Source organism: Papaver somniferum, chromosome 5 (assembly GCF_003573695.1).
Source record: "Papaver somniferum cultivar HN1 chromosome 5, ASM357369v1, whole genome shotgun sequence".
NCBI classification, from domain to species: domain Eukaryota; kingdom Viridiplantae; phylum Streptophyta; class Magnoliopsida; order Ranunculales; family Papaveraceae; genus Papaver; species Papaver somniferum.
This window is the reverse complement of record NC_039362.1, coordinates 99,353,959-99,366,734: the sequence shown is the minus strand read 5'-3', so window position 1 is coordinate 99,366,734 and position 12,776 is coordinate 99,353,959. Positions and strand designations below refer to the sequence as shown.

Genomic DNA, 12,776 nt, shown 5'->3' with positions numbered 1-12,776 from the left:
CAGCATCACCATTACCATCACCACCAAGAACATCCCAATCGTCATTAGGGGAAAGTAAAGAGAAGTCCTCGGGAAAATCGAGGGCTTCGTCAAAGAACTCTCCCGTGGAATACATCCGATCGAAAGAAAATTCTTGAGAAGTGGGGAGGGTATCCATGACATCACCAGCAGGGACGGAAACATCCTCGATGACAACATCATCCGCCACTACACCCTTGTTCCTTCCTCCATCACCGGCGGGACCAGCGAAGACCTCTTCTTCGACATTGATAGGGGAGGTACCAGTACGTTCCTCCCCATCTGTAATCTCGTCCTCAGCAAACTCTTCGTTCACGGGACTAGTAACTTCTTCTTGGGCCTCAACCTCACCCACCACCATAGTAGAAGACTGCTTCGGCCTAATCTTTTTCTTCTTCAATACCTGAAACCGACACCACAAAGGAATTATTCTTCCCGTCCGATGGAAGTTATAAAAACGAAACACAACTAGAATCTGCGTACCTGAGCAGCTGAGATAGTCTTCGATGGGAGTATAGCACCGGAACCATCCTCCTCGTCTCCCTCTACGACATCCAGGGCATAAGGAAAATTCATGCCCGCAAAGTTCAGACGCCAGGGGCAGAAATCTCCATAGCGAGGGGGAGGAGATTCGCGCGGCTTACTATTCTCGGTTGGCCGCCATCCGCGGGAACCGGGAATCCAACCGTAAGCCCACGGACCAACTATCTCAATGACAGTGGCGTGCCACTCGTAGTCATGATCGCGCTTGATCCTTTCTCGCGCGGGGAAGAGTTTCCGACGACTGGACGCCTCCGTGCCAGGAACATACTTCAGCTTGGCATCGCTGACCTCATTTAACAGACGAATCTCGCCTCGAGGAGCAGGAAGATTCCGAAGGCTGACACTCCACGGCTTGCGATTCCTGCTATTGACGTAATCACCGAAGGAGTTATTGAAATTCTCAGGAGTGTACCATTCCTTCTCCAAGGGATTGGGGACGTAGCAGGTCATCGACGTTTCCCCCTTACTCCGCAGATAGCATTCCTTCAGGGCGCGGAGATAATTCCCCGATAATTGGGATACGGAACGGCTATGAGTATTTGTGGAAGAACCCTCACGACTAGCAAGAACGTCGTAGTAGAAGGAATCACCCGATTTGTACAACGGCAGCATCAGACCAGCCTCGAAGGCCCCAACCGTCGTTAACAAGTGAAATTCATCGAATTCGTACTTAGAGATCAGCTCATACGTAATATCATCCTCGGGGGCATAAAAACGAACCCCGAAGGCTTGGAGCTCATGCTTCTCCTTGAATATTTCAAGATCGATATGCTTGAAGGTTACTTTTCTCCTGCTAACAGAAACACTGCGTATCAAGGGAGCAGCCTCTTCCTCCTCAGCGGGGCCGGATGAACTAACAAACGCTTCAGACGCTTTTCTCTTCACGGGGGGATTCTTTGAAGATTCAGCCCTAGGAGCTACGCCCTTTGTATTCTTCCCTTTAAAAGTTGGAGAAGACCGTAGATGATGCTCGGGCACTAACGAACGTAAAGGAGGAACGTCAAAAGCAACAGCGCGGGGGGAGCCTGCGTACTCCGAGTATCTTCACGAGGACGCACCATTGAGTGATTAAAGACTTTCCGTGAACCAGACGGAATTATCGGAGGAATCTCTTCCCGAGAAGACGAGGCTCTCGCTCCGGAAGAAACTCGACTCCGACGAACATCATCTTGAGACTCTCGACGCTGAGGAGATCTCGACAACCTAGAATCAGGAGTCTCATAAGTAGGCCGCGGACGGTCAGACATGGCTGCGGAAAGAATAAAATCAAGAACAAGTTACACACAATAACCAAAAATCAAAAAACACATTCATAGCAATACAACCACGATAACATAGCAACCCTAAAATTAGGATACAATCTCAATACTCCACCCTCGAAGTAATGGCTGCCTTAATTTAAGATGAAGAACAGGGGCAAACTAGTATGCAAGCATCAGAAAAAGTTCTTCATCACAAACAAGGAACAACAATAGCAGAAAATTCACAAATCAACACGGCATAAAACAGTGAAATCAAGAAAAGAAAAACTCACCGGCATAAAACAGTGAAATCAAGAAAAGAAAAACTCACCGGCAAAAACAGCAAGTAGAAGAAACGAACAGGGGAAGATCCCAGGTGCAATAAAGACTGACAGAATTTAAGATCACGGGTGCAATGAAGACTGACAAAGAATTTAAGGTCACAGGTTTAATGAAGGCAGGCAGGAAATTTAAAGGAAGAATGAACTGAGAGAGTGATTAGGAAGAATGAAATTAAAATTCCTCTCTATCCTTAAAATACCCGAAAGAAAAGAGGAAATTAAGGGAGAAATAGGAAAACGTGCCCGTTGCATAAGCAGTTAATGCACGAATAAAAGACGTGCCCAAGTATCTAGGAGAAGTTATTAGGAGTGAGAAGAATGTGCGACGATAGTTTTTCTTCAAGGCACCCATTAGTCAGTTAAGCCTGAAGAAAAGGGGCAAATTGTGTACACATATATCTCACTATCGGACACGTGTATACAGAAAGGTACGTGGAAAGCGTGCAAGCCAAGACATCAAAACACGATGCGTCGCGAAGCACCAAATAAACCCCTAGGAGTTGCTTTATCTCATCCCCAGAAGAGGAGCTAAGATCAACGGTGGAGAGAAAGTCAGCTGACACGGACTGACAGGGGCAGAAGACACTTGTCTGACACGAGCAGACCCCTCAACCACCCGCATTAAACACTCTGAGCAGTGCACGTGTCGACCGACCTATGGAACGAGCGAAGATGCCTCCGCGGGATCAAGGGGGAAACGCAGACCTCCGCGTGACGGACGCAAGGACACGAGAAGATAAGGTTCCAACGGTCTTCAGAGATGGGTCCCACATTCCTACCTTATAAATACCCAATCTCCACAAAGAGGTAGGGGGATCGAAAAAACATCAGGAGAGAGAGAGAGAGAGAATAGCAAAGGTAAGTTAATCCCATAGTGGAGAGAAATATGTAAACCCAAAGTCATTCAACTATTCGTGTAACCGTGAATAATATAGTAGAACAACAAACCCCGTGGACGTAGGCCTTAGTGCTGAACCACGTAAACCTTGGTCTTATTTACATTTCAGCACTTTACATTCATTTAGCTCCGCACGTATCTGCTTATATATGTTGTTTTCCTTTTATATCTGTACCCCATGCATAATCGCTACGCACGGGGAAGTTGGAGGAGGCCATGATAAACCCGTGGGTTTTGAGCCAATGAATCCACATCAGGGTATCATCATCGTAATCTCTTTAGACTTTAATGATTGATTGTGGGCATTCGGACCCCGCGTAGTTCGTGTGTCCACACTGTTAGTTTAAGCTGTTGCTTTTAAACTTTGTTATACTGTTAGTGAGATTTTTTATTCTCCTTTTTTTTCCCCACAGCTAACAAGTTAGCGCCTCATGTCGCGTCTAGGAAGCATGAACCTGGTAAGGAAAAGTTGAAAAGGAAGCGAAGCCTAGATGATTTAGAAAAGTCCCAATCAGGAGGCCACAAAAAAAAACTGCTTTAGGCCACAAAAAATGCAGGACCGGCCCTGGTTTCACGCTATTAATCTGCTAAATATTTGTTGTTTTGCAGTGTTGAAATCAGGAGAAGACAAGATAACGGTGACATGGGGATTAAACCAGAGTTTCTCAGATGCCGAATTCAAGAAAGTACAAGTAAAACTCTGCTTTGCTCCAATCAGTCAAAAAGAAAGAGCATGGAGGAAAACAGAGAGTGAAATATCCAGAGACAAAACTTGTCAATTCACCATTCTTACAAAACCATACTCCATGCATCATCAAATGAGAGTTTTGAATGGACAATTAAAAGAGATATCCCATCAGCTACTTACTTTGTAAGGGTTTATGTTATGAACTCAGCTGATCATGAGGTTGCTTATGGTGAAACTACTACTGATGTGAAACGTACTAGTAATTTGTTTCAAATTCATGGGATTACTGGTAGACATGCTTCACTTGATATTGCTGCTGGAATTTTCTCTGCCGTCTCTGTTATTTATTTGTTTGGATTCTTCTTCATGGAGAAGCGCAGATCTAAAGTTTCTGAACAAAGTTAAAGCATAATAGAGTAGTATACAAAACCTTTATCCTGTATTACTTTTTATTGTAATAAATATAAATCCTTCTCCGCTGAGCTCGTGCAAATTTTAGGATGTGCCGATTTAGTAGATGAATTTGCTTATCTTGCCTTGGAGCAGTTCCTATGAACAAACTCAAAATTTTGTTGAGCCATGTGGATAGTCAAACGGATTTTTCCATCATGGTAAAGCAGGGCAAAATGAACATATTTGGTTTTCTAGGGCCCACTAGTATTTCTTTTCAATATAAAATGTTTTGTAGGATAAAGATGAAAAATAAGATAAAATATTTAGGTGAGATAAAATAGGATGAAGTGAGATAAAATATGATAAAGTGGTAAAATAAGATTAAAAAGTAATAAAATATTCACGGATTGTACTTGGCGATAACCTAAGAGTCGCGGACGTCACTGGGAATGTCTCTAGCGTTTTTGGCATGGTCGCGTGTTGGTGCTTCCAACGCCCGCGTTTTTGGCAAGAACGCGCGTCCTTCTCTTAGACGCACGCTGGATGTTCCGACTCAATATTCAAATCAACAGATTTGTCCATTTGAACATTCATTTTCAGGTTTATTCATTCCATAATGGGAGCAAAATGAACAAACTCAGAGTTTGTTCATTCCATAGGAACTGCCCTTACACCCTTTTGTTTGCCTCGCAATTGCTCGGCCATTTCTATTTGTGAAATAAAGATAGGGTCCGCATCTCTATTAAGTTGACGGTAATATACGGCAATCAATCAATTTTTGATTGCGCACCAACCAATGTATTTTGCCGAGTGATAGCTGTGGTGGTCATGAGGCTCTGCATCCTTTCCTTGCAATCGGTCATTCGATCCGTAAGGCGTAGTCGCATACCATGGTTCTATTATTCACATCCTTGTCGCGAAAACACTATCCAATTAATATCTCTTGGTGATGCAATACTAATTACTAAAGAATTAGAAGACAAATATAGTATTGGAATGATGTTTCAGAGATGTTAACGTAAGCCTGCAAATGGTTTATGACTTTTGGAACAATAAAAGTTAACAAAAGAAATGACCGTCGAAGAGAGCTATTTTTTTCAACAACTACAACCTAATTAATAGTAAATTATTACATTTCAAAATTAGTTTTTCTTGTAGTTCACACGCATACTGTTTGAACACAAACTTGCTTAGGGATAAGACTTGTTCAGCTAGATTCAATTGAGAATTATCAGATCCGAGTTATGTATGATCCAGCAAATCAATAAAGGATTCCAATCATAGATGAATCTTTTCAATCTCAATGATTTTTCAAGTAATAGGTGGCCAACACGTCTGTCTTAACGTTGAACAGTACAGTTGGGAAGATTTTAGTAGAAAAAACTGACACACTTATAGCAAGGTTTGAAAAACATGTCACGGCTCAGATCACGACAACTGGGCCTCACCGTTATAACGCGTTTTGACGGGTATGAGCACGTTTCGGACAAAAAAACGTGTTATTTAGGAAAAAAAATATGTTTTTTATACGTTATTCTAAAATAACGGACGTCATAACGGTTAAATAGAAAATAAAAAAGAATTATAGTTTGAAATTCCTATCTAACCGTTACAACGTTATAATATTTTATTTTTAAAATATTAATTGTAAATTTTTAATCTGTAATTTAAAACATAAAGAATTGTAAGAAAATATTTTTTATTCTTTTTCTTAAAAAACGGTTATAACTGACGTGAAAACGGGAAAAATGGTTTAAAAAACCTGCGTTAAAATGTTATTTAGAAGGAAAAAACGCAAAATTCAACTTTAGAACAATAATTATAACATGCATGAAAACGGTTATAACGGGTTTAAACAACGTCGTTATTTCCTATTCATCGGTAGTATATAGAAACAGATGTCGGTGACCATTTTACACTAGTAGAAAAGTGACATTTAGTAACAGTTCAAGAATTTATAAGGTAACAGTTCGTAAATTACCTGTCACTAAATGTTAGGTTGTTAAATAATGGTAACAGTTTTTGTAAGAACTGTTACATAGTTCCATCTAGGTTGTATACTGAAACAGTTTTTATATTAAGTGTTACTATATACCCGTGTTACTGTAACAGATTTAATATGTTACCATAGTTTACATTAACGTGACATTTATTTAGACCAACTGTTACTATATACCTTTGCTACTATAACACATCTTATATGTCACCATAGTTGATATTTCTGACACTTTTATACCAACCGTTACCACATACGCATGTTACTGTACAGATTTAATATGTCACCGTAGTTGACCTTATCGTGACATTTCTATAAAACAACTGTTACTATTTATCTACATAACTAGTTATCTTGAAATCCATTTCAAAAAGATTACGTAGCTCTTAGACCGACATGTCACAATTTACTTATTGATTTAATTTCATGCAGATCTAGCCATGACTCAAACAGATGGTTATCTACAGTTTAATAGAAATTCAAATCTAATAAATAAGTAGTAAACAAGTGGTACGTCATGTAGAAATACTACAATATTAATGTGTTGTAGTTGGGCGGTGACAATGAAGGTGGTGGTAACAAAGGTTGTGGTGGAGGTCGATAGTTTATTGTTTAATGAGAATAAGTATTTTATATGGATAACATTAACCAAAAACAAAGTGTGGAATAGTGGTTTAAGAGTTATAGTTAGGTGTAATAGGTCTCAAGGTCGAATCCTGTGAAGAGTAATTTTATAAAATTTATATTTCAAGCTCAAAAAGTCTAACTTGTGGTTGTGGAACGGTGTCGGGCATGGTGGAGATGGTTGCGGCGGTGCTGGTAGTGGAGGTGGTGGTAGTTTCACTATAAATTGTACTATTTTTATGACAGTTTTCATAAAAACTGTTACGGTTACTCAAAGAATAACAACAGTTTTATGAAAAACAGTTACCGTAGGAATTATTCGGCAACATATATTTAATAAATTGTTACCGAAAACTACTAACAGTGACAGTTTTAGAATTTATGAGTCATTTTTCAATAGTCATTCCGTAACAGGTTTTATAAACTTTCCGTAACAGGGGATTTAGTAACACCGCAAAAAAAACTAAAACTGTTACAAAAATCATACAGTAACAATTATTAACTGTCTCCGAACATCATTTTTTACTAGTGTTAACGGTCATTTTTCCCGGAAATAACGGTCGTTCTTCGAATCTTGAGTTATAGTCAAGGCTTAAAAAACGACCGTTAAAACGGCCATGCCTATGTAGGATGCCCGTGAGGGTCACCGATACGCATGTCTAAATAACACCGATAAATAGGAATCCGTTTTCGCGCATGTAATAATCGTTTTTCTAAAATTGATTTTTACGTTTTTTTCTTCTGAATAACTTTTTTTTGACACAAGAAAGGGCAAATTTTATTAAGAAAAACAGTAGGCACTCATAAAGGGAATGATAGCCACTGATAAAAAGATACAAAAACAAAACCAACGCATGAGAGCCTGGCTAACAACGAAAGAAGAAAAACATTAAGTTACAAGATTGCAGCATGCCAATTGTGAAGAACCATCTCCAATGAGTAGTTCATAAACACTCCATCCTTCAAAAGCCAATTGTAAAGCAGCATCTTAGTATCATCAATCATCCTTTCAATAGAATGATACTTCCCTTGATAAAATCTTTTGTTTCTTTCCAGCCATATAGTCCACCAAATAGCAAATGGAATGAGATCCCAAAATTTCCACTTTTTAGCTTTCTTCCTCCTATTCTGCTTCCATTCCCATAAAGTGTTCTTGACACAGTCATTAGAAACCCACTGAATCTTGTAACAATCCAAAAAGAAATGCCACAATTTTCTTGTAATATCACAGTGCAAGAAAATGTGGTTATTTGATTCAGCAGCTTTCTTGCATAATAAACACCCATTCACAATGATAGTATTCCTCGACTTATCCATAGTAGGAGCAGCATTATAACAAAGAGACCAGATGAAAAAAGAAACTTTCATATGAAATTTATGTCATATGTTTGTCTAAATCTTAATTACTCTGATTCTATGGTCGAATCTACGATCCCATGGAATGGTAATGCTCACTTTATTATTCTGAATTCGTAGTCGAATCCTCAGCTGATCTTATGAATTAATAATAAACATCTTATTGCTCAGTTTTGTGAATTATTCTCCACCGAATTCCACAATTAGTAATAAATAATCAACAACCGGGGTCTGAGCTACCTCTAAGTAAGCCCCGATTCAAATGGTGAAGGTGTATTCAACGACGATACACTAACAGTCACCGCATGAACGAGTATTTCAAAAATACAACAAAACGATGAACCTATGCAAAAAAAGAGAAGAAAATAATAAATAATTAAAAATATTGACCAGGGTGCTAGGAGCACGGACACACGACCGACCGACCGTGCCGTGGTCAATCCCACGCCAGTTTTATATTTTTAATGCATTTTTATTATTTTCCATGATTTGATGAAAATTCTCTCATTTTATCAAATCTCTTTCGTCTCGAGGAAACTCCTCGGTTTCATGGTACTTCCATAAATCCATACAAAATAATATAAAATTAAGGAAAGGAGTGTGGGGCGTGACCATTGGCCAACCGGCCCCACACCCCACGGTTCCTTATTATTTTTTTATTATTATTATTATTTCTCTAATTTCATGAAAAAACTCCTTGAGTTCATGGTATTTTTGCACAAATCATCATAAAATAATAAATAAAATAAAATTATGAAAAACTTGTGGGACCGGGCCACTAGCCGGCCGGCCATGCCCTAGCCGGTCCCACACGCCCTTTGCTTTATTATTTTATTATTATTTATCCTATTTTTCCTTGATTTTATGGTATTTCTCTCAAATTAGGAAAAATTCCCTCAAATCATAAAAAATACCTAAAAAATATTAAAAAAAATTATGAAAAACTCGTGGGACCGGTCCATATCCGGCCGGCCATGCCTCCATGGTCCCACACGCCCATGTTTTTATTATTTTGCTTCCATGAACTCATGAAAACTCCTTCAATTCATGGAAACTCACTAAATTCATCAAATTTCTCAAAATTCATGAATTTTTCATAAAATCATCAAAATATTATAAAATTAAGGAAAAGGCACCACGGGACCGTGGTTACGACCGGCCGACCATGCCTTGACCACGGCGGTCCCACGCCTCCTCATTCTTTATTTTATAATTATTTTTCAACATCTCATGGTGTTTTCCTCAGTTTCGTCGAAACCCTAATTTTGGCATATTTTCTCGAATGGATGCTCAATTGCACGCCAGAAAATATCAAAATTCTCAGGACTGAGACGCAGACGCCTTGGGGACACGAGCACGCTATCTTGACCGACCAAGATTGGCTCTTTGGCTCACGGAAGCCGGTCCCATCAAGTTTCACAGTTTTGACCTAATTTTCATGAAGTGATCATCAGGCGGTCACGTGACTACCCAGGGCCGGTTTCATGACCCCATGGTCGGTCCCTCACTCCGTCATAATTAATTAGGTTTTCTCACCTAAGGCTCAGACGAGCATTTTCGAATAAATGATTAAACCAGCATTTGATCATTCTTTCACCAACAAATCGTCAACTCTTCAGGAGTTCTTTGTATTTGCTCACGTGGGCATATGGACACTACATGGTTGATCCACGGTCCCATGTAGTCGCTCCCTCCTTCATCCCATGGTTAAAATTCTGACGAACCATGAATTGATCATCATTTGATCAAATTAGGGTTTCAGAATCCAAGGATCATCATTCCAGATTCCAACCTTAATAATTTTACGACGACCTCATGGTCATTAATTTTATTAATTATGCTCGGTTCAACGACCAGTATTCTAATTAATATTTTTGGTACGCTTCCAATAATCCATCAGATGAGCAACACATGCTCAGACGATCAAATATTCAACAATTCATCACATGAGCAACACTTGCTCAGATGATAAATATTTGCTCAAACCAAGGAATATTGGTTCAACAATCAATATTCAACGATCCATCGAATGAGCAATACTTGCTCGCTTCATCGTAAGAACTATACCTCTGTCTCATGACATGTTCAACTCATGAGTTTCAGAACATCATGTTCAACTCAGCAACTACATGGACTCATCGTCCCATCAAACCACGAAGTCATCAATTGACTAACAAACCACGAGACGTCAACCGTGTCACTTGGGGGGATATCACTTAGGGTTTTGGTCTAACGGTCTACGGCACATGTGTTCAAACACACGATGGAATGCGAGCAAGTCGTGCAATCAGTTGAAGGAATTCACGAGGTAGTGGGTGGAAAATCGACCAAGTCTCCACACGTTGAGCAACTGGTTTCAAACACGATCTCCACTTCCCCACTCCTTGATTCCATCAACTGTCACACTTCATGGAATTATGGTGTCTAAAATTCCAGCAATATAAATAAGTCTCTGAATCATGATTGAATCATCAGCATCAACAGTATCATCAATCTCACGTCTCATCGACAACACGAGATCATCAACTCATCAATTGAGCAACTACTCTCAATTGAGCAATTTCAATCATTCAGAGCTTATCATATTCAGAATTCACAAACTCACAATCTTTGATTACCATTGATTCCACACATTTCCCAGCTTCCCTCCTACAGATCAACCCATCCTCTCTTGTGACCAAATTTACTCTGGAACGTTCATTGTCTTGATTTAGGCCGGAGTACTACAGACTGATCTCTCGAATCTAAAGCACTCCCTTTGCAGCGGTGCATCTGTGTGAGGTTTAACATTTCACTCGGTTCGAGGAGTCTCCTCTGTAAGGTCGTCTCCTCAATTCCTTAAAAACCAGCAAATCGTTTTCCCCCCTCTACAAAAGGGATAACCCCAATTACTATTTCATAACCTTTTTTTGTCCTGTAGCTATGAGCCCCTAATTATGTTCCATGACCCCAATTTAGCCTTGCAAATTAAACATAAGAACAAAAATGATAAACAATAAATAAATTCTCCTATGGAACTTCGTTGATACTTTTTTTTTTTTGGCTCTTGGCGCAAGTTTTGCTAATCGGTGTTTGATTATAAGCTGTTTGTTCTTTGCTAAGCTTTGGGGACAAGAAACAAAGAGTTAAGAAGTTAAGAACAGAGAATGTAAATGTAAGAATATAATAAAAATTTAGTCAAACATATAAACTAAGACCTACAGTCCAAAACATTCACCCTATTTTTATTAGTTATTTGCAGTTTTGCACCCTTTCAGGATATTAAAGAGTCGTGAATCTTTTTAAGTTATCTCTTAATTTGATTCTCTTTGTATAGTATAGAAAAGCTGTCATTTGACTTTGCCTCCTTCCTTTCATTTGAACACTATAAATACAAATCCCAACTTCAATTACTTTTCATCATCAGCAGCTTATCAACTGAGTTTCAGAGCAAACAATTTAAAAGTTTGCAAGAGAGACAAAGAAACAAAAAACAAACAAACAAAAAAAAGTAATCTAGCAGTTATGGTTTCTTCTTCTCAAATCTTGGTATTTTCTTTTGTTCTTCTTTGCTTTGCTGGAACTTGTTATGGAGAAAAAAAGAAGCTACACTTCTCTGACCTCAAGAACGTTCTTACAGTTAAAACTGACGCAAAAGAAAATCAAGGTAATGGTGTATCTAATCTTTTCTCTTTCTCTTAGTTCAATACTTTGGTTGACAATTTTGGTTTTCTAACTAGGGAATTCAATGTGGTGATAATCTCACCCAATGTTCCATTCTTGTTGTTTCAAACAATAGAATTTTATCCCTGAGCTTCTTAGTTCTCTTAAATGCCTGCAGTGATGAAAGCTGGAGAAGAAAAGATTACGGTGACATGGGGATACAACAAAAGTTCACCGGCTAGAACAGATGCTGATTTTAAGAAGGTCAAGGTGGAGCTATGTTTTGCTCCGATCAGCCAAAAGGAACGTGCTTGGAGAAAAACGGAAGAGGAAGTTCATAAAGACAAAACTTGCCAATTCCTCATTGTTTCCAAGCCCTACATAGCTGCAGAAGAGAGCTTCACATGGACAATCCAAAAAAACATTCCTTCAGCTACTTATTTCGTGAGAGCATATGTCTTCAATTCTGCAGATCAGGAAGTCGCTTTTGGCCAAAGTACAGACGATAAACATGCCACGAACTTGTTCACAGTTCAAGCCATCACTGGAAGACATGCTTCAATCGATATTTGTGCTGGCGTCTTCTCTGCCTTCTCCGTGATTACTCTGTTTGTGTTCTTCTTCTTGGAGAAGAGGAAGAAGGCTTAAAGAGAGAAAAGTAACTCCGGAATTTGATTTCCTTCCTCTCTTTCTTATCTTTATTCTATTTCCGAGTCAATTCTGGTTTTCTTTTTGTATGATTCAGTTTCCAATAACATAGAAGAGAAGGAGAATACAGTTTGGGTCTTTTTATATATGGGTAAGTGTGGGGAGCGCTTTATGCTGGAGGACTGCAAAGATGGAATTGAGTGGATGTTTCAATTTAAAGAGTTTGGTTTGTTGCTTTGTTTGATCAAATGCCATATTTGATTTATGTATGAAAGATGTTTGATCTACCAGTCTCTTAACAATGCAAGCATACATAATAAAATGGTTGGTGTTTACATTTTGAGCTGCTGCGAAGTTCCTTCTGCATTTTATGAATTTCAGTTCTGTT

The 12,776-nt window shown here is 39.0% G+C and overlaps 1 protein-coding gene and 1 pseudogene across 1 annotated transcript; both read left to right on the top strand.

The window, feature by feature from the left end:
* LOC113279383 overlaps window positions 1-4,205 on the top strand; it is a 29,329-nt pseudogene extending 25,124 nt beyond the window's left edge.
* A 7,275-nt stretch (window positions 4,206-11,480) lies between these two features.
* Window positions 11,481-12,736, top strand: LOC113282305 (high-affinity nitrate transporter 3.2-like). Its single transcript, XM_026531286.1, has 2 exons — window positions 11,481-11,744; window positions 11,919-12,736. Exons 1-2 carry the CDS (start codon window positions 11,603-11,605, stop codon window positions 12,386-12,388), a joined length of 612 nt encoding a protein of 203 aa, XP_026387071.1. The 5' UTR covers window positions 11,481-11,602; the 3' UTR covers window positions 12,389-12,736.
* The last annotated feature ends 40 nt before the right edge of the window (window positions 12,737-12,776 follow it).